At 41.6% G+C, this 22570-nt stretch overlaps 1 protein-coding gene across 5 annotated transcripts in view; it reads right to left on the bottom strand.

Annotated features, from left to right (window-relative positions):
• Fhit (fragile histidine triad) overlaps positions 1 to 22570 on the bottom strand; it is a 1339970-nt gene that overhangs the window by 3923 nt on the left and 1313477 nt on the right. For 4 of the 5 annotated variants that reach the window (XM_013010313.1, XM_013010314.1, XM_013010312.1 and 1 more), the window contains one exon: positions 9302 to 9404. In XM_013010313.1, the coding sequence (XP_012865767.1) occupies positions 9303 to 9404 (102 nt within the window). In that variant the 3' untranslated portion in view covers position 9302. Of the gene's footprint in view, positions 1 to 9297; positions 9405 to 22570 lie in introns of all 5 variants that reach the window. The other variant, XM_013010311.1, reaches the window with a different exon arrangement.

The following is a 22570-nucleotide window of genomic DNA, read 5'->3' as shown; positions in this document are numbered from 1 at the left end:
GCAAGGTGCTCATGTTCTCATGCTGCATCTGGCTTTGCTATGTCTAGTTTCCTCCCCTGTCACCTGTAGGATCCAAGGTGCACCATTCCAGGCTCTCCGGGATGGTATAGAGGATTTACTGACATGGAAGTAAGGATCTCAAGAGGTAGTGAGGGGGTGAGTGGGTGCATGTGCCAGGTGCTTACAAGCTAGTTGGAGAATACTTTCTAGGAGGAGGCAAGTAGTAAGCAGGAATCAGGTAAACAGTCTCTCGCCTGGTGAGCTTCTAGAATTAGTGGGGTGCAGCGGCTGTAGAGGGCTGAGATCCCAATGAATATGTGTGCTTTTGAACTGTGAGTTACTTGTAAGTTCTTATCAGACACTGTGGTAAGTGAAGTTGTCTTCCTACTGCACCCCATGCCCTTATGGGGAAATGTGCTTGAGAAATGGCAGGTGGCATGGAGCAGCTTCATTGCCCGGGGTATGCTCTGTAGAGTTAATAAAGGATAGCAGAAGGGAAGCTCAATCACTCGGGATAGTTCAAGACTTTTGGCAAGGAGAAAGATTTAAATTTTGAAAGTAATGAAAATGTCTTCACAACAAGAAAAGCCATGGTTCTCATACTTGATAGTCCCTTTTCTGAGTAAAAATATCACAGGGAAATCTACAATTGGGGTGTCATCATTACCCATACATTACTTTCTTATCTTTATAACAACTCGACAAGTAGAAAGAACAGACTGGGTCCATCATTGCAATTCAGACATATGGGAAATAAAGCACAGTACAGTGATATCTGCAAGTCCAGACAATGATGGATGAAGAGCCTCCTTAGATTGCTCAGATATTTTCACTACAACTACAAACCAAAAGGGTCAGCATCTCAAATGTGCTGTTGCTTCTTCCTCCACACCCTCTTCCTTCTTTCTTTCTTCGTTCCTTCCTTCCTTCCTTCCTTCCTTCCTTCCTTCCTTCCTTCTTCCTCCTCCTCCTCTTCCTCCTCCTCCACCTCCTCCTCCACCTCCTCCTCCTCTTCCTCCTCCTTCTTCTTGTGGTCAGTAGTGGGGCTTGTCACAACACTGTCCCTGAGCTCTTTTGTTCTAGTGTTCTACCCCTTTGAGCCACAGTGCCACTTCAATTTTCTGGTGATTCATTGGACATAAGAGTTTCATGGAGGAAGTGGTACTGTGGCTCAAGTGGTAGAGCACTAGCCTTGAGCAGAAGAGCTGAGGGACAGTGCCCAGGCCCAGAATTCAAGCCCCACGACCAAGCAAAAAAAAAAAAAAAAGAGTCTCATGGACTTTCTTTTCTGAGCTGCTTTTGAACCTTGATCTTCAGATCTCACCTTCCTGAGTAGCTAGGATTACACTATCACCTCCACAGAAAACATTAGGTGCTATCAGATTTAGTGTTCTTCATAATAGATTGTTTCTGAGAGGCTCCATTCAGGGCAGAAAGGTTTACCTTGTGCAAGAACTGAAAAATGACTGGATTCACCTGAAAATGCTAGCTGAATGCACGGGTCAAGGAAATACAAGTAGGTGGTACTCATTCACCCATGGAGGGAGGTGAACAGGAAAATGTGCAAGTGTCTTCCCAGAATGCTGTTGTCAGCACTGTTGTTTCTTTGTCATTCCTTGTACTGCTCCTGCCTCTTGAAAAATAAAAACAAAAAAAAACCCAAAACAAAAAACAAACAAAAGAAAATTTCTGCCTCCATTATCCTTGAAGAAGAAAACATCCAACAGTGAGCACATGACCTCTATTTGCACAGAGTTCTGGGTTTACGACTTAGATCACTGGGACAACTGGTGGCATTTTCATTTTTGTCCTAAAACAACCTGCTCTTTTCCTGATCTTGACTAAGACTAAATTCCTATTGCTCACTACTCGTGACTTGGAGATGCCAGGACATACTGATTTTGCACTGAGATCTTCCAAATAGTATGACAATGAGAAGGCAGGTCATTCACAGCTGCTTAGGCTACATGATCCTGCACTGATCAGTCAACCTTGGGCAGCTACAGGACAACCTGGCGGTACCCAGGATGTCAACATGGGGCATTCATGACCATGGAAATGTCCCCGAGGGACATTTTAACCATTCACCTAAAATGTACAAACATATCCATTATGAACTCAAAGGATGAGGCCCAACATTCTTAGAGTGACTTTTCATAGCCTTTGTAGATAGGAACCACTCATGCTTTCTCAGAAGGCTTTTTTTCCCCCACCTACATTTTCAGCAGATACAGACACAAATTTTACACTAAAACAGACAGGACCATTCAGGGAGGAGAGAAGCTATGAGACCAACTGTTTTCCATATAGCAGTATGCTGATGAATGGACACACATCCATTACTACATGTGAGGAAGATAAACATTATAATCTTGATTAACAAGTCAATCCTCAGACCCCTCAAAAACTTCTTTTTCCTTTTCAGATTACTCGCTTGAGGAAATAACTGTGCAGACAAACTATCTAGATCTAAGTTTCATTGTGGTTCAAATTACTTGTTCATTTCTGTCATCATTAGAACGACATCTTTTCAGAAAGCACTTCTTACTCTGTAGCCATCAGTGGTCTGTAGAAATCTTTGACTTTAACAACTAGGCCCATGTTACAGAATCCTGGGACTGAGGAAAAACAAGTATGAAATTATTACAAGTAAATGCAAAGGTCTGATAGAGCCTTTGGATATACTATCTATGGAATGGGCATCCTATGGAATTGTGCTACAATAAATCACTGATCAGGACATTATATTTCTACAATCTCTGGGATCTATGATTTATCATACCCCCTCCCCCTGTAGGCAACAGGGACATGGTTTATGTCGATCAGGTAGCACACTTTTGTCCAGGACCTAGAAATGTAATTCAAACAGAATGTAAGAAGATGCCATACAACTTAAGCAAACCATGGACTAGACAAGGAGAAGAAGACAACTGAAAATCTTGTCTCCTTTTAAAGCAAAAAGACCTTCTCCTGACAAAGACTTTTTCAATGTACTGAAATACCTTTAGCCCCAAACAAGGTACCTTGTCCAATATGTGATGCTACAGAAATCTATGATCATCTGAATTATGGAGTCCAGTGAAAGGGGACTTGTAAAGATGAGATCCTTCACAGATTTATCCAGTGGACTCAGAAGGAAATCCACAGAGAAGCTGAAATTCAAGACTACCCTTCCCCTAGGACAGGACCAGCATTTTCATGGACTGATCTTTTTTTACCACACACAGCTTGTGCTGAGGGTACTCCCACTCTAAAAAACGTTCCATGGCTCCCACACTGATGGATGTAGGTTTCCAAATGTGCAAGTGACACACGAGAATAAATACCACCTAGGGAAACCTGTCCTTTCTTATCTACCTTGACTGTCATGATAAAAAAGGGGCTGTCAAACGTCTGAAACAATGTGGTTTGCCAAAAACGCTGCTGTCAAAATATTCCTTGACAATGTCCGTATGACTACTAACAATGCTGTTTTGGGCTGACTTAGTGGCTTTGAAATTGCGCTGCACTGTGTTGAGTCCATGAGAAGCAACCAATTATCTACAAAATAAGGAAACACACCAAGGAGAGTTGGATGCATTGCAAATAAACTCTGTGGATACACATGATGTGAAACTCATCCCATTTTCACTTCTGATCACAACTGGGGGCAGCGGGGTGCTTCTATCATTCACAGCGGATCCCACTCACTTCCTATGGGCCCAAGGAAACAGATGACACACTTTCCTCAAGTCACAAAGCCTACTCTACTCTTGGAGCCAACCCAAATGTGAAATCCCTGCATAGACAAGCTCCAAGTGCCAAGAATGAGGTCACATTACATAAAAATACAGATCCACTGTCATCGGATGTGATTTAGAAAGACTCAAACAGCCGCCATCACATTCCATCCCGGAAATCAGCCCCGAGTGTGGGGAGTCGATGCATAAATTCACCTACACAGTCAAAACAGGTGGAATTCCAGGAACCTCAGGACTGCTGACTGACTCCTCAAAGAACTGTGAGGTGGAACTATACAACTGCGGCTGCATCCGGCAACCAGTAAGCTGGTAACTTCCCTGGGTTTAACAAACACAACAGTGGCTTTTGGCAATGGACATTCTCATTCACTCACCAACAGAGAGGGAATCAAACAGCAAAACAAATCTCTTGTCTACAAAAATCCTTCTACACAACTAAGCATGCTGTGGTGCCTTGGTGGCTTCAAGATGCTGAGTAGACACTTTGGACCTGGGGAAGATTTACCTTTTTAATCCTAGCAACACTCTGTGCATGCTAAGGATCCCAAGGGCTGCTATAGATGTCGAGAAAATAAAATACAAGGGGTTGCTAAGCACAACTTGATGAAACAATGCTTGATCAAGCCTCTCCTCCTGTGATAGTTCTTTGATCCCATTAGCGCATCTAGGAAACACATGTTGACATTCTTCACTGTGGAAAGTCAAATGGGAGGTTCAGATGTGGGAGCTGGTGTACTAAGGACAAGAGAGATTTCACACAGACACAGTATGCTTCTCAGAGGACAGGAGGTGAGCTCAGGGACTACTTGGCCACTGGGAGGAGAGGACGTGAGCTACACAGCTTCCTACCCACCAGTAGTGACCCATCAGCTCTACAAAAACTCACTTGGTCTGGTTTCCCACAGCATACCTTATCAGACCCTTAGTGCTTTGGCAGCTGGAGTACACCTGCACTCAGCTTGCTGTGGATATGAATTCTCGCCTTTATCACTGTTTCACCAAAAGTGGGAATGACGTAAGTATTCAAGGTAACTTTTAAGTATACATACTGACTCTTCTGATTAATCTCTTCTCCTCCTTCTGAATAAACTGGGAAGACAGTTGCAGTTTGGTGCTACAATGAAAGGCCCATAGTGGATGGCCTGGCTTTCTAACTTAGACAATGAACCAAAGTCTTGCTTGGCTACAGACAAGCCACTAGGTGCAAGCTGGTGTTGGATCCCTTCTGCTTTTCTTTGATTTTAGGATTCACTTGTACTGGCTTATTGAAACTACACATACAATTTAGGATAAATGACTTAAGTACATACTACATAACACCTGTAATCCTAGCTATTCAGGAGGCTGAGATCTGAGGATCATGGTTCAAAGACAGCCCAGGCAGGAAAGTCCTTGAGACTTTTATCTACAATTAACTACCAGAAAACTGGAAGTGTTGCTGTGGCTCAAGTGGTAGAATGCCTTGAGCTGAAGAGCTCAGGGACAGTGCCCAGGCCCAGAGTTCAAGTCCCTGACTGACAAAACAACAACAACAACAACAGCAATAACACAAAAACCTAAGTAATGCCCTATGTGGTACTTAAGAATGAAAATTATGGGAGGAAAGAGGGCTTGAAATCTGCATGGAGTGAAGAAACTTGTACATGGAACTCAGTGATGAAATTGGAGCTATTTTGGCTTCAGTGTGACAAAAAGAGTGAGGGAGTCCAGTACAGGAGAAAGGTACTAGGTCCTCACAGAAAAACCAGAGATGCTAGTATGTAAGGGCAAAGAGCCTGAAAAGAATACATGGAGATGCCAGACCAGCTGGAGCTGGGAGAATGAACTGGCTGGAGGCTAAGCTCTTCTAGAAAAGTCAGTAGTACAAATACATGGCTTTGGGATGGCACTGTCTGGGTTCCAATGGAAGCATCATCACCAGTCAACTTTTGACCTGGAAATAATAACATGGACCAGCTTTTATTGTCTGGCTACCTGCCACTGACATTCATAATAAAATCCACTCTTCTGTATTCTCACTAGGCTAGAAGCATCCCTCCCAAGACTGAGTCCCATTTTGTCTCTGCTATATCTCCTGATGATTGTAAAATCTTACAGGGACACTACCCAGGAATGGCATGCTTGCTGCTGAGATGATAATCTGGGAAGTTGGGAGACATTGAATTCATGTGCATTTAACATCACCTGTGGACCTATGGGAGATCTACATATGTACACATAGGCCCAACATCTCTATTTGTTAACACATTTCAGAGTTTCAGGATCTTCTTACCACTGTAGACATAGATCTGCTCACCCCTATACACAGTTCAATGTGTCCATGTATTTAAATGGAGTGACAAATCCATGTAGATGAACCATTTCCTACAAAGCTGAGTGTCTGTGTCCCCCTTTGTCTCCACAGGGAACTATATGGAATTCCACATCATGATGATATTCTGGGTAAAATGTAAGAATCCTACATTCCAAGTCCCTGGACTCTGATTTATCAGGTATATGTTTGCATTATCCTTCTAGCTAGCCCACTTCCGCTACTGGCTGTTCAGGCAGTGATGTCTCTGTCTACTAGTAAAATGCCTTCAGGAAAGACACAGACATGACCCCACAGCCATGCTACCTATGACTCATCTGCCTTCTTAGGAGGTATGTTTTTCTGGCAAGACTTGCAAGGTGAGGGGTTTACCGGAGAAATAGAAGATGGCAGGGCTTAAGGCAAGAAAGAAGCAACAATGAACAAAGGCAGAATCTTGGGTTGGAAATTTACAGCTAAAAGCATCTAGAAAATGCATTCTAACCCAGATCCTTACAATTCAGCAAGCCCCAGGAAAAGCCTATAACTTTTTTTCCTTCTACCTGAGAAAACCTAGTGCCTAGGAAAGTTAAAAGCCACTGCACCCTACAAAGTCACCTCTGAAGATCTGGGATCCCCAGTGGATCAGGGCACTCTAAAAGGCCATACTGGCTTTCAGAAGACTGGAATAGAAACAGGCTTGCAGCCCTGTCCATAGGATGATGCTCATTTGCTCGATCCTTTCTTTCTACACAAACAGAGGTGGTAAACAGTGGAAAAGGTTACACTGCTGCTATGCCACACAATATCCCTTCAGGCAAGTGAGAACAAAGAGGACACACAGGCGACAAAGAAAGAAATGAGCCTCTAAATGCAAGTGCCTGACCCCCAATCCTCAGGAACCATGTGTAGCTAGAGGTAGGCATTCTAGGTCTTAAAGTAATTACTTTAAAAGGACAATGGAGAGAGAAAAGCATTTTTTTGCCAATCCTGGGACTTGAACTCAGGGCCTGGGCACTGTCCTTGAGCTTCTACTCAAAGTGGCTGCCCTACCATTTGAGCAACAGTGCCATTTCTAGCCTTTTCTGAGTAGTTTATTAGAGATGAGAATCTCACAGACTTTTCTGCCCAGGCTGGCTTTGAACTGCCATCCTCAGATGCACCCTCCTTAGTAGCTACAATGACAAGCATGAGCCATGGGTGCCTGGCATTGAACACATATTTTAAACCACTCAGTACAGATTTCCAGTGTAAACTGAAAACAGAACTAAGTACTTCCCCCTTCACTTGGCAAGAGCTCCCTTCCAAGAACACCAGCGACTTCAGGCAACTGCAAATAGTAGAGAACCCTGGGCATTCTATGAGCTTATGTTATTTTCCACAATGTCGACTGATAAGTAAGGGACAGAAAGGAATGTATCATGTAAAACAGAATGATAATTTCAATATAATGCAATACTTGCTGTCACATATCAGGTGTCCTCTCAAAATGCCCTGTTGCACTGTACCTACCTTTTTTCTCGTGATCATGCAAGGGGAAACTTCAAGGCAGAACTCTGTAATACCCCTCTGACAGGATGGAATGGCCAACATCACTACTCTTGGCCACTGGGGTCATGATGAACTACAGTGATCTGGACATGACACTGCCTTACTACTCCATCTCATAACCAAGACAAGACCAAGAGATACTTTATGTTCTGGAGGGAGATGGACAAGAGGACCTGCCATTTTCAGCTTAGGGATTATTTCTGAAAGTTTCCACTGAATACTTTCAGACTACAGCTGAGGGAATGTAATGGTGCAAGGAATATGTTTTCTACCTAAAAACCAGGGCCACTCCAGTGATGATCCAGTTTTAGAGGATTCGCTTGCTACCAATATTTGTTCACTACTTTTATATTTGTTTCTGATCTGTTTCAGCAACTTATACATACATTTAAAGATTTTCCATATGAATAACTATTTCTACTTTAGCAATATCATAAAATACTGCATCTATACATATGCCATGTGAAAAATGATTTCTAACTTAGCATTGTTATAAATAAAATAAATGCATATATATACTACATATGAAGAACACATTCTATTTAGAATCATCATCAGTTCCTAAAGAAGTATATTAAAATATATGGAAATCCACTTTATTTTGGATTTCACATAAGGTACACTCAAGTTTTCAGTCCAAGTATGTTCCAATATTAGAAGGCGATCCTCGTTAGGAACACTACTACACTGGATAAATATTCAGTTTATAGATTCATTTTGAAAAGAAGATTGACTGTAGCTGTCTTCCTCCCATAGCCTTAAACCTACAGTGAAACATCATGAATGCAAAGACCATTTCCAGTAGCCTGAGCTTTAAAGCAGCCAGAGTAAAACAGAAACACAAACTGTAGAGGAAAAGTGACATACAAAAATGCTAGGGCAAAAAGGACTGTAGAGCCTGCCACAGGATCAAAGAGACTGGACAGGACCCCAATGGCAGTACACAGCCTCAGAGGGTTTTGACCTTGAAAACAATGTTTTGCATTAGTAACCGTTGACTTTACGGCTATCGGAGCTGCCCTTCAGGAGAGAGGCAAGGCAGGGCTGAGGGAACAGGTGGAGAAGGAAGTATAGAAACCAGAATGACAATAGGTGTGAGTGCAGAGAGAGAAAGAAAGATGAGTACCAGGCTTTGGTCCACTCCAACTCATGTGTCCTTTGCAGCCACTCAGATAAGATGTGTCCACGGCTGATTGGTGTGTTACACACGTTCCTCCATTCTTAAGCACCTGGTCAACCATTAGGACATTGGCCCAGATGCAGGAAAAGAACCAGGAAGCATAGCAAGATAGATAGGAAAGCATGACTTCTTGGCAAAGCCGAATTGTACCTCAAATGGAGTGCGAATGGTTGGAGCTTGGAGGCTTACCCACTAAAGGGGATTACTTACTGTCATGAAAACAAGGCCCCCTCAAATCTTTGAACACTACACGAAGGTCTACACCACTGATCCTTTTTTGTCTTTCCCAGTTTCACCTGAATATGGGGAGAGGGCTGCAGAAGGATACAAGGCCATTATCTTAATCACTTGGCCCCGGGAGTGGGCCATCATCGGTTTTACAATGGCATCTCAGAGCCTGAGACATTTCCTAATTCCTGCTCCAGCCTATTCCACAATACCGGTGATGCTACTTTTCTGTCTCCCCATTGCCTGAGGGAGCCCCTTTCCTCAGTCTCTTTGGTAGATCTGGGGAAGGTAGAAATACAACTCCTTACCCACCTCACTGGAAGTACACCCGCAGGGCTGCAGCTTCCGCCGCCATCTCCTCCTCTGATCTCCAAGAGGCGGGGGAATCCTCATCCTCTTTGTCATGTTTCTGGAGCTGTGGAGAAAAACATGTAATAGGCTTACCAAGAAGTCCTGGAAATACCCTGGAGCAAATGCTGGGTAAGGGAATAATTTGCAGATGACAGGCTAACAGGTGTGTGTGTGTGTGTGTGTGTAAAGGGGCGGGGTGGTCTCAGTTACATGATTTCCCCATATTTTAATGCAGTTCCTCCTAAGAATTATCATTTCCACTTTCTCGAATAAAATAACCACATTAGGCTACATGTAGCCTTTTTCCAAGGTGGAATAGGGGCTGTTACTGGATAAGTGTTATGCCATGCACCAGAATTCCCACATTGTCCTCTTCGTTTTGTTTGCTTCCTGGGTCTGCATAGGTATGAATGTGCCAAAGTAACCCAAGCAAATTCATCCCTTCATAGAATCTGTTCCTAGGTAATCAGTAAATGATATTAAAATAAGAACACTACTTTAAAAATTAACAAGTGACCCTAGTTACATGAATGCCTCCTTAGACCCCATCTGTATGTATTTAAAACTCCTGTTTACACTGGGTACTGGTGGCTCACACCTGTAATTCTAGCTACTGAGGAGGCAGAGCCCATCTAAAAAGGAAAGTCCATGAGACTCTTTTTTTTCTTTTTTTATTATTAATAAGTTTTTTTTGGTGAAAATACCGTACAGAGGGGTTACAATTACATGAGCAAGGTAATGAGTACATTTCTTATCAAGCATTGTTGCCTCCTCCTTCATTTCCCCTTACCACCATCCCTACCCTCCCATTTTCCCCCTCCCCCCTGCCCCTCACCTCCACCCCCACACTCCCCCCATCCTCTCCCTCACCCTCCCACCCCCCTGCCAAAGTTGTAAAGTTCGTTTTTCCACACAACATCTTGTACATTTCATTGTTGCAATGGGTCCACCTGTATCACTATTAAACAATTTGTTTTTCCCTTCCCCTCAACAAATTATACCAACATCAAATACAGTGAAAACAGGGGTTATCTACAAATAAACACCAGAAAAGTGAAAATGACACTATAATCTCAAGTGGCAGAGCACTAGCCTTGAGCAAAAAGAGCTCAGGAACAGTTACCCAGGCCCTGAGTTCAAGCCCCACAACCACCACCTCCACTAACAAAATACTTGCTTATGATTCACATTTAAATATAGAATGGAGAAAATTTCTGTTCTTTTGCAGACACTATCATTTCCGAGCTCTCTCTCTCTTTAAGAAAAACTCTGTTTTCCTTTCACTACCAATCTCCTATTGCAATTCAGTGTCATGATGAAGACTTGTCTGTGTGGCTCTACATGTGGTACTGCTGTGCTCAGTGCATGCAAAATACAGTATTTGTGTTAAGTCTACGGAGATAAATGACCTAGGTCTACCAATGGTGGCTTGCTTTTAGGATGTGAGGGTCAGTTTCTCTCAGAAGGCCAATACCATCAAATTTCCTTTGCCAAGGAAGAAGTTCATTCTCCTGTGAAAGATCATTCAACTAGGTAATGGCAGGGTTAGCGTTGTACCCCGCAACTTTTGCCTTATCTATTCAGAAGGTTCTACCTATTTTCTTTATATAGATCCACATGATAAAACCAACTTAATGTAATATAGTTCTACTACTACTGTCTCAATTTGCCACATCCATTCATTCAGAAGTTGTATACTTTGAAAATAACCCTTCCCAGTCAGTAAAGATATATTGTGCTCACAAAGTGCTTTATTCAATGGCAACTGCTTTGTATAACTACTTAAAATAATAATAATAATACTACCACAGCTTGTTATCTCAGCCCCCCCCAATTCTACATGTAACCCAGAAACCCCCACCCTGGAAACTTGCGAAAATGGGGACATTTCCTCATTGATTTCCAACCAAACTTTAACACAGAGGTAAAGCAGTGAGGACAAGAGAGCCTCACTCTCTGGCTGAGCTATTTTTCCACTCCAAGTAAGTCAGAGTCTAAATGAGATTCATTAGCATATAACTGGGCCACAAATATGTTTATGAGGGTCATGGATCTTCCTCTCAGAATCTGGCTGCCAGCACCCTGGTTTTACATTTTGCCACACAGATTTAATTCTCCTTAGTGGAAGAAAACCACATTAAGAAGTCATTTCCTTGCTCGCAGAGGCAGACGTGACGCTATGGCTACAGGCAAGTCAATTGGGATTGCTATTCTACTCAAGAACTAATTTTCATTTTGCTACTACCTTTAGGCCTCCTATAAATCCATCTTGTAACAATTCAAGGAGATGACAAGGAACAAGGCAAAGTCCAGGAAATATGGTCTTTGCCACTGGAGGAACGGCTCTGGGAAGGCACAGACATTGAGCATTAGGGGGGCCTTGTCGACACAGAGACCACCAGACAAATCCATATAACATACAGCCTGGGACCTGGTCCTGTTATTAGATGACCATCTGTGGTGGTCATATGCCTTACAGATGGCCACATTGGGTAATCACTTACAAGTTGGGTGTGGGAACTAGCAAATAAATACAACACACTCATCATATTTGCAAAGCTCTGTTTATGCATGAATTCTTAAAACTTGGGAGTTTTTCCTTTTTCTAAAAAGTGCAGATGAAAGCTTGTATCTTTGGGGATTTTTAAAGAAAATTGTGTTAGGGGCTTTCCAAGATACATTCACTGCTAGTCAAAAACATTACTGTGAGGGGGTGGAGGGGATGATTGTCACTGGATCCATGAGGGATGGATTCCAGTACCTCCCCTTAGAATACCCAGATCCACAAAAGCTCAAGTCCCTTCCATAGGATAAATAACATGAAATACATAGAATACATTAACCTACATCACTTATGACACCTCATATTTTAATGCAATTAAAATAGGCATTCTATACCATAAGATAGTTTCATAACAGTGCCCATTGTGGCACTATTCACAATAACCAAGTTATGGAAACAGCCTAGATGCCCTACAATAGATGAGAGGACTAAAAATGGGATTTTCCTTAACCTTTAGAAAGAATAATATGTCATTGGCAGAGAAATGGATGGACCAAGAACAAATCATATTAAGTGAGGGCTCAGAGAGACAAACAACACATGTTTTTTCTCATGGGTGGAAGCAGATCTAAAATACATGGGGACATGCTGAAAACATTACAAGATGGAATAGGAGAAACCCTAGGTCTCCTTGGCACAAGCCGAAATTTTCTTAATAGAGACCCAGAAACACAACAAATCAAAGAAAGGTTGGACAAATGGGATTGCATGAAACTGCAGAGCTTCTGCATGGCAAAGGACATAGCTAGCAAGATCAAGAGAAAGCCCACGGATTGGGAGAAGATCTTCACTAGCCATACAACAGACAAGGGTCTCATATCTAAAATATGCCTGGAACTCAAAAAATTAAATCCCCCAACAACAATCCTCAAAGAAACAACTGCCCGATAAGTTGGCTAAAGACTTGCAGAGAAACTTCTCTGAAGAGGAAAGAAGAATGGCCAATAGACACATGAAGAAATGCTCAACCTCTCTAGCCATAAAAGAAATACAAATCAAAACAACATTGAGATTCCACCTCATCCCAGTTAGATTGGCTATAATCAAGAACTCTAATGACAAGATGCTGGAGGGGATGTGGACAGGAGGGAACCTTACTGCATTGTTGATGGGAGTGTAAACTTGTTCAACCACTTTGGAAAGCAGTATGGAGGTTCCTCAAAAGACTCCACATAGAGATCCCCTATGACCCAGCAATCCTACTTTTGGGCATTTACCTGAATGATCCCAGACAAGACCATATTAAAGCCTCCAGAACAGCTATGTTTATCACACCATTATTCACCATAGCTAAGATATGGAACCAACCCAGATGCCCCTCAGTAGATGAATGGATCAAGAAAATGTGGTATATGTACACAATGGAATTCTATGCCTCCATCAGAAAGAATGACATTGCCCCATTTGTTAGGAAATGGAAAGACTTGGAAAAAATTATATTAAGTGGAGTAAGCCAGACCCAAAGAAACATAGGTCCTATGGTTTCCTTTATTTGCAATAAATAGTATATGTCTGGGACAAGCAGAAAAGGTCAAATAAAATGATGTTAAGTGAAATGAACCCCAAGAAGGGACACAAATGGTTTCTTCTTTCTTGTTCTTGTTTCTAACATATTTATAATATACCATGTGATTTTTTTTTGTTGCTTTGTATGTTCCTCCCCCACGGTATAACCCCTGCTTTCACTGTATTTGATGTTGGTATAATTTGGGGAAGGGAAGGGAAAAAACAAATTGTTTAAATAAGGATACAGGTGGACCCATTGCAACAATGAGATGTACAAGATGCTATGTTGAAAAAGGAACTTTACAATTTAGGCTGGAGTGGGGAGGGTGGGGAGTGTAGTTGAGGAGGTGGGAGGGAAGGGATGGTAGGGGACAAACAAAGGAGGAGGCAACAATGCTTGATAAGAAATGTACTCATTACCTTACTCATGTAACTGTAACCCCTCTGTAAGTATTTTCACAATAAAAAACTTATTAAAAAATACACGGGGACATGATAAATTATAGAGGACTCTGGGCATTCACACACAGTGAAACCAGAGGGGTACTCTTAGAGGAGGAACACAAAGGAACAATAACTCTGTGCTTCTGATCATATGAAATAATATTTATCAAAATGAACTCCAGGAAATGGAAAGAAGAGGTTGGATTTTTTTTGTTGTCATTGTTTTTGTTTTCTTTTTGCTTTGTTTGGTCATTTGGGATTGTAAAGGGGCCACAGAAATGGAGTGGCAAAGGGTAAACAAATGCAAGAGTAGTACTCATTAGACAGGATGGAAAACAAACTAGACAACTTGTGGATGGGGATGGGAAGTGAAAATGGAGAGCGTGAGGGAAGGGGCGACATTATCCAAAAAGAAAGGTACTCTTTATCTGACTTCCAGAACTGAAATCCCTCTGTACACGACCTTTTCAGTAACAATACAAAACATGTATTTAAAAAGGTATTCTATTGTATTATTTAAGGAAAAAGTAAAGTTTAAGAACCTTTGCAGTGTTCCCAGAGGGGAGAGAGATACGGTTATCAAATGGAAAGCTTGCTCACTTAAAGCATCATCTTGATTTGGCACAGAAAGAGTGTTAAGTGTGAGAAGTTCACTAAGAAGTATCAGCAGATAAGGGTCTTCAAAGAAGGTGATGTATATACAACAACCTGTAAAAGAACCCTGACTCTCTTCATCATTCCCCAGTGACCTTCTATGATCACAATTCAGTCTTGTACTAGTGATAGACATTGGAAGTTATGATCATAGTTTAGATCTATATGGATGACCCACATTTCCACGGTGAAGAAAAATTTAGGTCCTTCATCACTAGAACAATCTCAAGAATCCCTAGGTCCCAAGGTGACTGTAAACTATAGATTAGGATTAATACAGGCTTCTCATAGGTAAAAAGTGAAAGTCCTATAGTAAAAGCCTATGATAAAGGACAGAGGCAATCAAAATGACCCTGGGAACCTGGTTGCCAGACCAAAAATTAGATGAGAAACATTGTTGATTTCTTTGGTATAATATCTTGTACATGATTAAGGCCATACTTATACTAAAATAATATTTATCAGAAATCATATTTCATTGTATTTCAACCTAGGAATAGGTCAACCTAGGAGTTCCTTCAAAAAGGTGCCCTAAGTAGTACTCAATAACAAGATTATTGCCAAACCCATTTAACTGTGAACCCTGAAAACCAAAGGGGATGGTCCCACCAAAGATCACATTCAAAGCTAGCATGGTGGTGTCCTTTACGGCTATAATTATTATTACTATTATTAATCATTATGATATGGAATTCAGTATGACTCACAAATGTTATTTTTACTTCATAGTTGGACAGTCCCAGGATGCATACTTTTTCACTTATTAACTATCAAAACCTGCCCTGTCATCATCTTATTGGTAAGGTTTTACATTCTTAGTAGTCTATAAAATCACAGTGGGTCTTCCAACTGACTGTGTCTGGAATCGAATACATCCTGGTCCACCATCACCTTTCCCTGTATTGTCATCCAAGTTCAGTTTAATCAGCTCACCCAATGGTCAGCACTAAGGTCGAAAAGAACCTTACTCCTTTCCCTCTGATGCCACAAAAACCATGAACTATATATGAACAGATGCTTCTTTGTTCTTTGTAGAAAATCTTGTGGCAGGCTGACAAAGTTTTTGAAAACTTGAACCAAACTCTGTGATGGCTCATCCAAGTGAATTCTATATTTCTCTACAAGTTTGAAAGGAGATCTTAAAAAATGGATCTGTAGACATCCCACTTTATCTCCCTGAAATGATTTCTCGGGGAAAATCGTGTTAACAGGATTTCTGATGGAACTACTGATTTGTGCGGACTTTGACACCACGCTCTCTCCTGTGCACCCAGTGTGTGATCACAAGGTAGATGGGGTCATGATTAATTCCCTGATGAAATGCTCAAGCTGCCTTGGCTATTGATGTGTTTTATTGCTTTGTAATGGAATACAGTTGGAAAAATGATTCACGGTAATTTAAATGTTTTTCAGAACTGGAACCTGTAGTAAATGCCAAACTGCCTGCAAAGAGGAAAAACCAATTTACTGCTCTTCTTTAAAAAAAATAAAGAAAAAACAAACACAAGTGGCTGAACATCAACTCCCATGTTATAAAAGAATATATTTTATTATTGTCAGTTTTATAAGACAATATAGAGAGAGCTTACATAAACCATTTTGTTTAGGACTGATGGTTCTAGAAGTTTCTGTGAATGTATTCTTCAAAGGAAAATACTGACACTGAGTAGGGAAGCAAATCTTTTACTTGGTTCAAGATCCAATTCTAGGTTACTTTCAACTCAACCTGCACGCGCACACACGTCAAGCACAAGATGTATGCTAGACTCCGTCCTAGGTCTTATGCAATACATCTTGAGAAATAAGCTAGAAATCTTTGTCTCTGGGAGATGTACCACTCAATAAAGTAGGCAGATTCATAGATACATAATTTAGTATGAGTCAGAGGGTGAGAGTACTAGATTTAATGTCCCACTGGAGCATTCTCAGAGGACAAGGGAAATAATTCTTACTGGTGGGAGGATCTCAGCTGGACTTCAAGAAAGCCGAGATTTGCAATTGATTTAAAAGATGAGATTCTGAGGAAAGGAAACAATAGCTCTAGCAAGCATAAGACATAGGAGCCAATTCTATACCTTGTGCCCATTCCTGACATGGCCCTTCCAGACATCGAAAATCTATGGAACAGTGTTGTCAAGACAGCTGAAACGGAGTGGTCACTTTGTGGGTAGTGGGTTTCCTAAGCGGGAGATCTGTCCTGCTGGACACTGAGCAGACACTTCCTGTGTGCTTGATGGATTTGTCCCCATATTGAACATCCACTTTGAACTCTCTTGGGGCCTACTTATCATCTCTGGTTTGTTTTTGGTATTGGCAGATCTGGTCTCACTATTGAGCTCAGGATGGGGCCTCAACTTTGTGATCCTGCTGCTTTAGCCTCCCTTCTTGATAGGAAGGATGTGGAGTAAACATCCTTGGCACAAAGATATTCCCTCTGGTGTCTTGTTCACAGTCAAGGGTCCAAGTACCAGTGAGTGACCTGATTATGGAGGGAGATCCAAGTAATCGACAGATCCTTGTCATTTGATCAGTTGCCAAAGTTCTGACTTAAGCAGAACTTGCTTGCATTAAAGCAAGATTTTTTTCAGTGATGCCACCGTGGCTCACGCCAATGCTGAAATCAGCTCTTATATTAATTAGTGGCATCCCGTTTTCAAGGAGCACAGAGTGTTGATGTTGAAGAATTTGTAACCCCCCAAAGTATTTATCAACGAGAAAATCGCAGCGCCGGAAAATAATTATGCCAAACCACTGTACTATAACGGAACCCAATTGCTTATCCAATTACAAATGAAAGTATCACCTTGTCAAGGCAATTTCCAAAGCAGCAAATGACACTGTGCCTGCATCACAAACTAACTAGGAGTGGTCTCAGAGCGTTGTCTGTGCCCCATAGAACCTGGACAAAATGAGGTAGGTACACCCCTACCACTGAAAAATAAACAAAACAATTATATTGCTTTAGCTACCTAGCCTTTTCAGTTTTTCCATCAAAACCTTATTATATAAGCCAAAGGCTGGTGGCTCACTCCTGTAATCCTAGCAACTCAGGAGGCTGAGATCCAAGGATGGTGGTTCAATGCCAGCCTGAGCAGGAAAGAGGTGCTGTGGCTCAAAGTGGTAAGGTACTAGCTTGAACCAATGAGCTCAGGGACAGAACTATGGGTCTGAGTTTAAGCCCCATGACTACCCCTTCCACCTACCTCCACCCCCCAAAAAAGAAAGTAAGTTTATTACAACCTAGACAAGAGAAAAAATGCTTCCTGATCCTGAGTATAGAGGACAATGAAAACATCAAAGGAGTCATTTCCAATTAGGGAAGCAATCCATGGAGCTAATCCTAAGGGAAAAAAAGGACTCAAGACATAAGCTTTTTGGACTTCCATGCTGCCTTCTAGATAACCATGATCTACAACAGGTTATCAGGGCAGGCAAGGAACAGAACTCCATGTGTGAGCTATAAGGGTTGATATGGAACTTGCTCCATTTTAGATTCATTAGCATACATAGAGCAAGCCACACACTTGTCCTAGTCATGGAACAGCCCATTGCTACACGTTGCTGCTTAGCCAGAGGGAGTGGAATGGGGAGGTGATGGCTCTGGTATTTCAGATGAAAATTCTATTATCATAAGAGCCTGAGTGTGGTAGAAGAATCACTTCCCTTCACCCAACAGTGTGTTGCTCTTCAAATAATAATTAATAATAATATACTCTCTACAATATCTACTATAAAAAAAACAAACAGACTTTCCTATTTAGCTCCCATATATATGGGAGAAATAACCAACACACAGTCCCATCTGTTTTTGCTTGCTGTGTCTGACACTACAAGGTTGTAAAGAAACATTTGTCAACTGTGTTGCTCCATTGTATCTTTCTTCTAATACACCTGCCTCACAAGCTCTTCGTTTCCCCCTTTACCCAATAAAACACCCAGGCCTGCCAGGAACAAAAATCATCCCATGAATATCACATGGCTAATATAAAATGTGTTGGTTTCTATTAAACCTATAGGTTTCGGGCTCTTCAAATACTTTGGCATTGCCTCTCAAAACCTTCTGTGGGTTCACATTTTTGAAAACATGAATGGTGAAGCAGCAAAGAAAACCTAAGAGAATTATAAATTGGAATCAACCCCCAGCACCCAGTTATGGCATCTCAGCTGAAGGGAAAACCACATCACAGGGCTGTGCTCAGTAAATAATCACTAATCAACCACACCTCACCCCAGGCTCCATCATATCTTAAGCTCTACTGGTTTTTCTGTGGGTAGGAAGCTGGTGAAGCATTGGTACTCAGAGATTTCTACCAGCAGGATTTCCCCAGGCCTCTTTTTCTAAGTACGTGCTCACTGAGAAGTGAAATGAAAATCCTTCTGAAAGCAAAGTTTGTGATGGAGCCAAGTTTTGAGAAGGAAGCGTTTACTCAAAAAGCAATTTCCTTGGCTAGTCATGTTCTGTAAGCCTTTCCCCCCTGTGTTTTGGATATTGGTGTTTGAGCAAGAGTGTTCTCTTTAATACCAGACTGATGTCAACCTACAGCACTTAGAACAAGGAATGGGAAGAGGCACACGGCCAACTGCTGCTTTCCTTTGATGCTCCTGAACGTTCTGTTTCATATTCACTTCTGTTACCTATGGCTTCTTTCTTCAAAAGCACCTTTCAGAGTTTGGGGAAACACACTCTAAGCAAGGTAACTCTCTATCCTAAAAGCCTAGAATGTCTTCCCTACAGGAAGTTTAGAAAATGTACAACTGAGAATGGAGCAAATGCACACTAAGGCATACATATACAAGTAGCTGCTGATTCCCTCCTAACTGTGTATTCTAGGTTGCAAGAACTGGGTTCTTGATATATATATCTCAGTTGGAAAAGGTCACCCAGATAGGGGCTTTTCACAATCTGGATTCCCAAGCATGTCATACTCATTGTGTAACAGTAAGCAGGCTGACTAACATGTAGTGCCCTTGAGGGGCTTAAAGGAGGTAATTAGGAAATACAGTACTCAAGGGGGTTGGATTCCAGATTCTAGATTACTTGTGGAAACAAATGCAACAAAACTAACACAGAAAGGGTTGTTATACTGAAGTGTTTAGGAAACAACAACACAAAAATCAGTATATGTTTGAAACAGTGATAATTCCCCCCCTTCTTTTTTTAGTCAATGGTTGGTTCAATTTATGGATGTAGAACCCATGGGTACCAAGGGACAAAATGTTATCAAACCAACCACTACCATGACGATGAATGACAGAGGGAATGATGTGAGGCCGTGTGGTCTGGCAAGACTGCTTAGAAGAGGGGAGAGAATGAAAGAAGGAGAGAAAGAGAGACAGAGACAGAGAGAGACAGAGAGATCAGGAAGGACTGAGATTCTAAGGAAGGAAAGAACAATGCATGGTGTATGTACCAAGCAGAGGCAAGTGAGTAAAAGAAGGTAGGGAAAGGCCCAAATAGAGAGAATTAGATGAGACAATCTCTCCTGCATTTAGCACAAGATAGTACAATGCTGGAAAAGAAGAGGAATGAATGATATTTTGCCACATTACTCTTATTTTCACTGTCTTTTGGACAGTGAAAAGATGTGGAAAACCCAGAGCCAGGGAAGTGATGTTGAGAGGCCAGCTGAGAAAAGATGGATACTGCCACTGTCTGGCTGGACATTGCTCCCTGGGCCTCTTCTTTGCCTTAACATCAAGCCCTGATAGTAAGCACTTTGCACAGAGAAATAAGTGAGCGATGAGCTGTTTACATAAGTGGTGGCTGCCTTGGGGCAGGGAAGATACAGCTGACCATGTAAGTCTCTTCTTGCACACCCACTGTATGTTGGTAAGAACGAAAAGAGCTAAAAAAGAGCGTGGAAGCAGGTGCTTGGTAACAGGATCCATGTACTGGCAGATGAAAAATGGCACATTAGAAACTATATTCCAGGGGAATTCATGACCCTTCTGCTCTGGTTCAGATTCCTCCTCTATACAAGAACATGCTTCTGCCCCAAGTCCTATAGAACAGCCTCCTCCAAAGCCAGTCCTCACCTAGTGGAAGTGACATTGTCCCAGCCATCTACAAATCCATCCATTTCACATTGGAGCTCTCCCGCTGCCCTTCAAAGAAACTGGCCCCTGGTGAACGACTTGCGCAAACAAATTAGGAGCCAACCTTTCCCAGACTCCTCTCTCTATTGCCTTTAAAAACCTTCTTTAATGAAGACATAAAGCCTTGTGTGAGGCCACTACATTAAGCTTACCACGCATGACAGCAGATCTTTGTCACACAGGATTCAAATGTTCTTTTCCCTTTTCGCCTGAATACTTGAAAGAAACAGAACTTTCCCTGCCAATTACCCTGTAATTATCCATAATCCAGAAACAAGCCCAGGAGATACAAGAAATACAAGTGTATGTATTTTTGGAATCCAAAGAAATGCCTAAAATGGTATCAAAAATAGCAAAGGGGTCCAGGAAAAGGGCTGGTGCCGGAACTATCATCTGGAACGATCTGGAACTATCATCTAGTTCAATATAGGGTGTTAACATCATAACTTTTATTGGAGTTAAAATCATAACTTTTATTGGGGGTGATGCATTTACAGAACCACATTCACAAGCACACATAATACTTAAACAATAAAAGAAAAGTTGATTAGGAAAGACAACAAAAATACCCATCTTCAGGCCGCACGGACCATGAAAAGGGGAGGAGCCATTCCGGGGCTCGTACCTGAGGGAAATCTAGCTCCCATTCCAGACACCAGCACTTAAAATTACAACATAGTATCAAATTGTTTGCTAGGCGAAAGTGTTGAGGCTTTTAATTGGGTTCTGGATATCTGAAATTGATGTATCCCTTTGCATAATTACCTCCCACACACCCCAATTTATTTCAGATATAATACTTCCTACAAAATGCTATTCTTAATTTAAATCTGCTCTGCCCTAAGAGCTTTTTATAACTGTGAGATAGTCCCGCAAACATTTTCCTCTCCATAAATTTACTCTTATGTCTTATTTCCAAAGCGAAGTAACAGTCACTGAGATTGTGATAAACATGGCTGCAGTAGCAATATAAATTCCCCATGCCTTTCTCATTCTCTATTTTTAGACTGTTTGGAAGGTTTTGCAACTCTATTTCTAATGTCTACCTTTGGGCCAGTAAATGACTCGCTGATTGTTTATTTGCTTAGAAAACATGGACAAGATATTGAAAAGAGTCATCCATTTCCAAGGCATTTTCTCCTTTCATTTTTTGCTTTTGGTGATAATTGACTCCAGTGTGTATATATTACACTGAAGCCAGTTTATTAGTCCAAAATCTGCTGGTGTTTCTAATTGGCTAGCACACTGTTCTTACCAGATGCCAAACTTTAAAAATTTGAAATCAGACAAAACTGATTTTTTTACATCATGAAGGCAAAGCAAACCCTACTGATGACGAACTGTCCTTTCATGTTGCAAATGGTTATTTGAGTTCTGAGTAGAAGGACAACCCATTTGCTGATTAGAAGGAATCATATTCAGGACCCAGTCTCACACCTTAGTCCAATGCAGGGGCCTTTATGAACTAGAAAAGTAGATCTCAAAGACCGGAGCCCAGAGGTAGTAATGGCATAATAATGTTGTTCTTATATCACTGCTGTCATGAATGGAGCTCTATGCAGTGCTTGCTTTCTGTCTGGTACTGTGCTGACAGCCAGATAGAAAGATGATCTGATTCAATCTTCATCGGTATACTGAACTGATGACTGCCTTTTCCATGCTTAGATGAGGGAATTACAGCTCAGACATAGAGGGCAACTGGGACACTAGGGATCTACTTCCATACTCACTTCCGGTCAGATGGCCAACCTTAGCTAAGTAGTGGAGACTCAATTGAGGTCTCCAAACTAAAACGCTTTTGCATATAAAATCCCCACTATACTGACAAGGAAATAAGGCTCAGAGCCACTGAGTAAACTGCTTGCACCTTCTGCAACTTTGGCATTAAAAGATGCAATGTTTAGCAGGGTGCTTGTGGCTCACACCTGTAATCCTAGCTACTCAGGAGGTTGAGATCTGAGGATCAT

Source organism: Dipodomys ordii, unplaced genomic scaffold (assembly GCF_000151885.1).
Source record: "Dipodomys ordii isolate 6190 unplaced genomic scaffold, Dord_2.0 Scaffold12, whole genome shotgun sequence".
In the NCBI taxonomy this organism is placed as follows: domain Eukaryota; kingdom Metazoa; phylum Chordata; class Mammalia; order Rodentia; family Heteromyidae; genus Dipodomys; species Dipodomys ordii.
The sequence above is the reverse complement of the archived record's forward strand: the minus strand, read 5'-3'. Positions and strand labels throughout refer to the sequence as shown.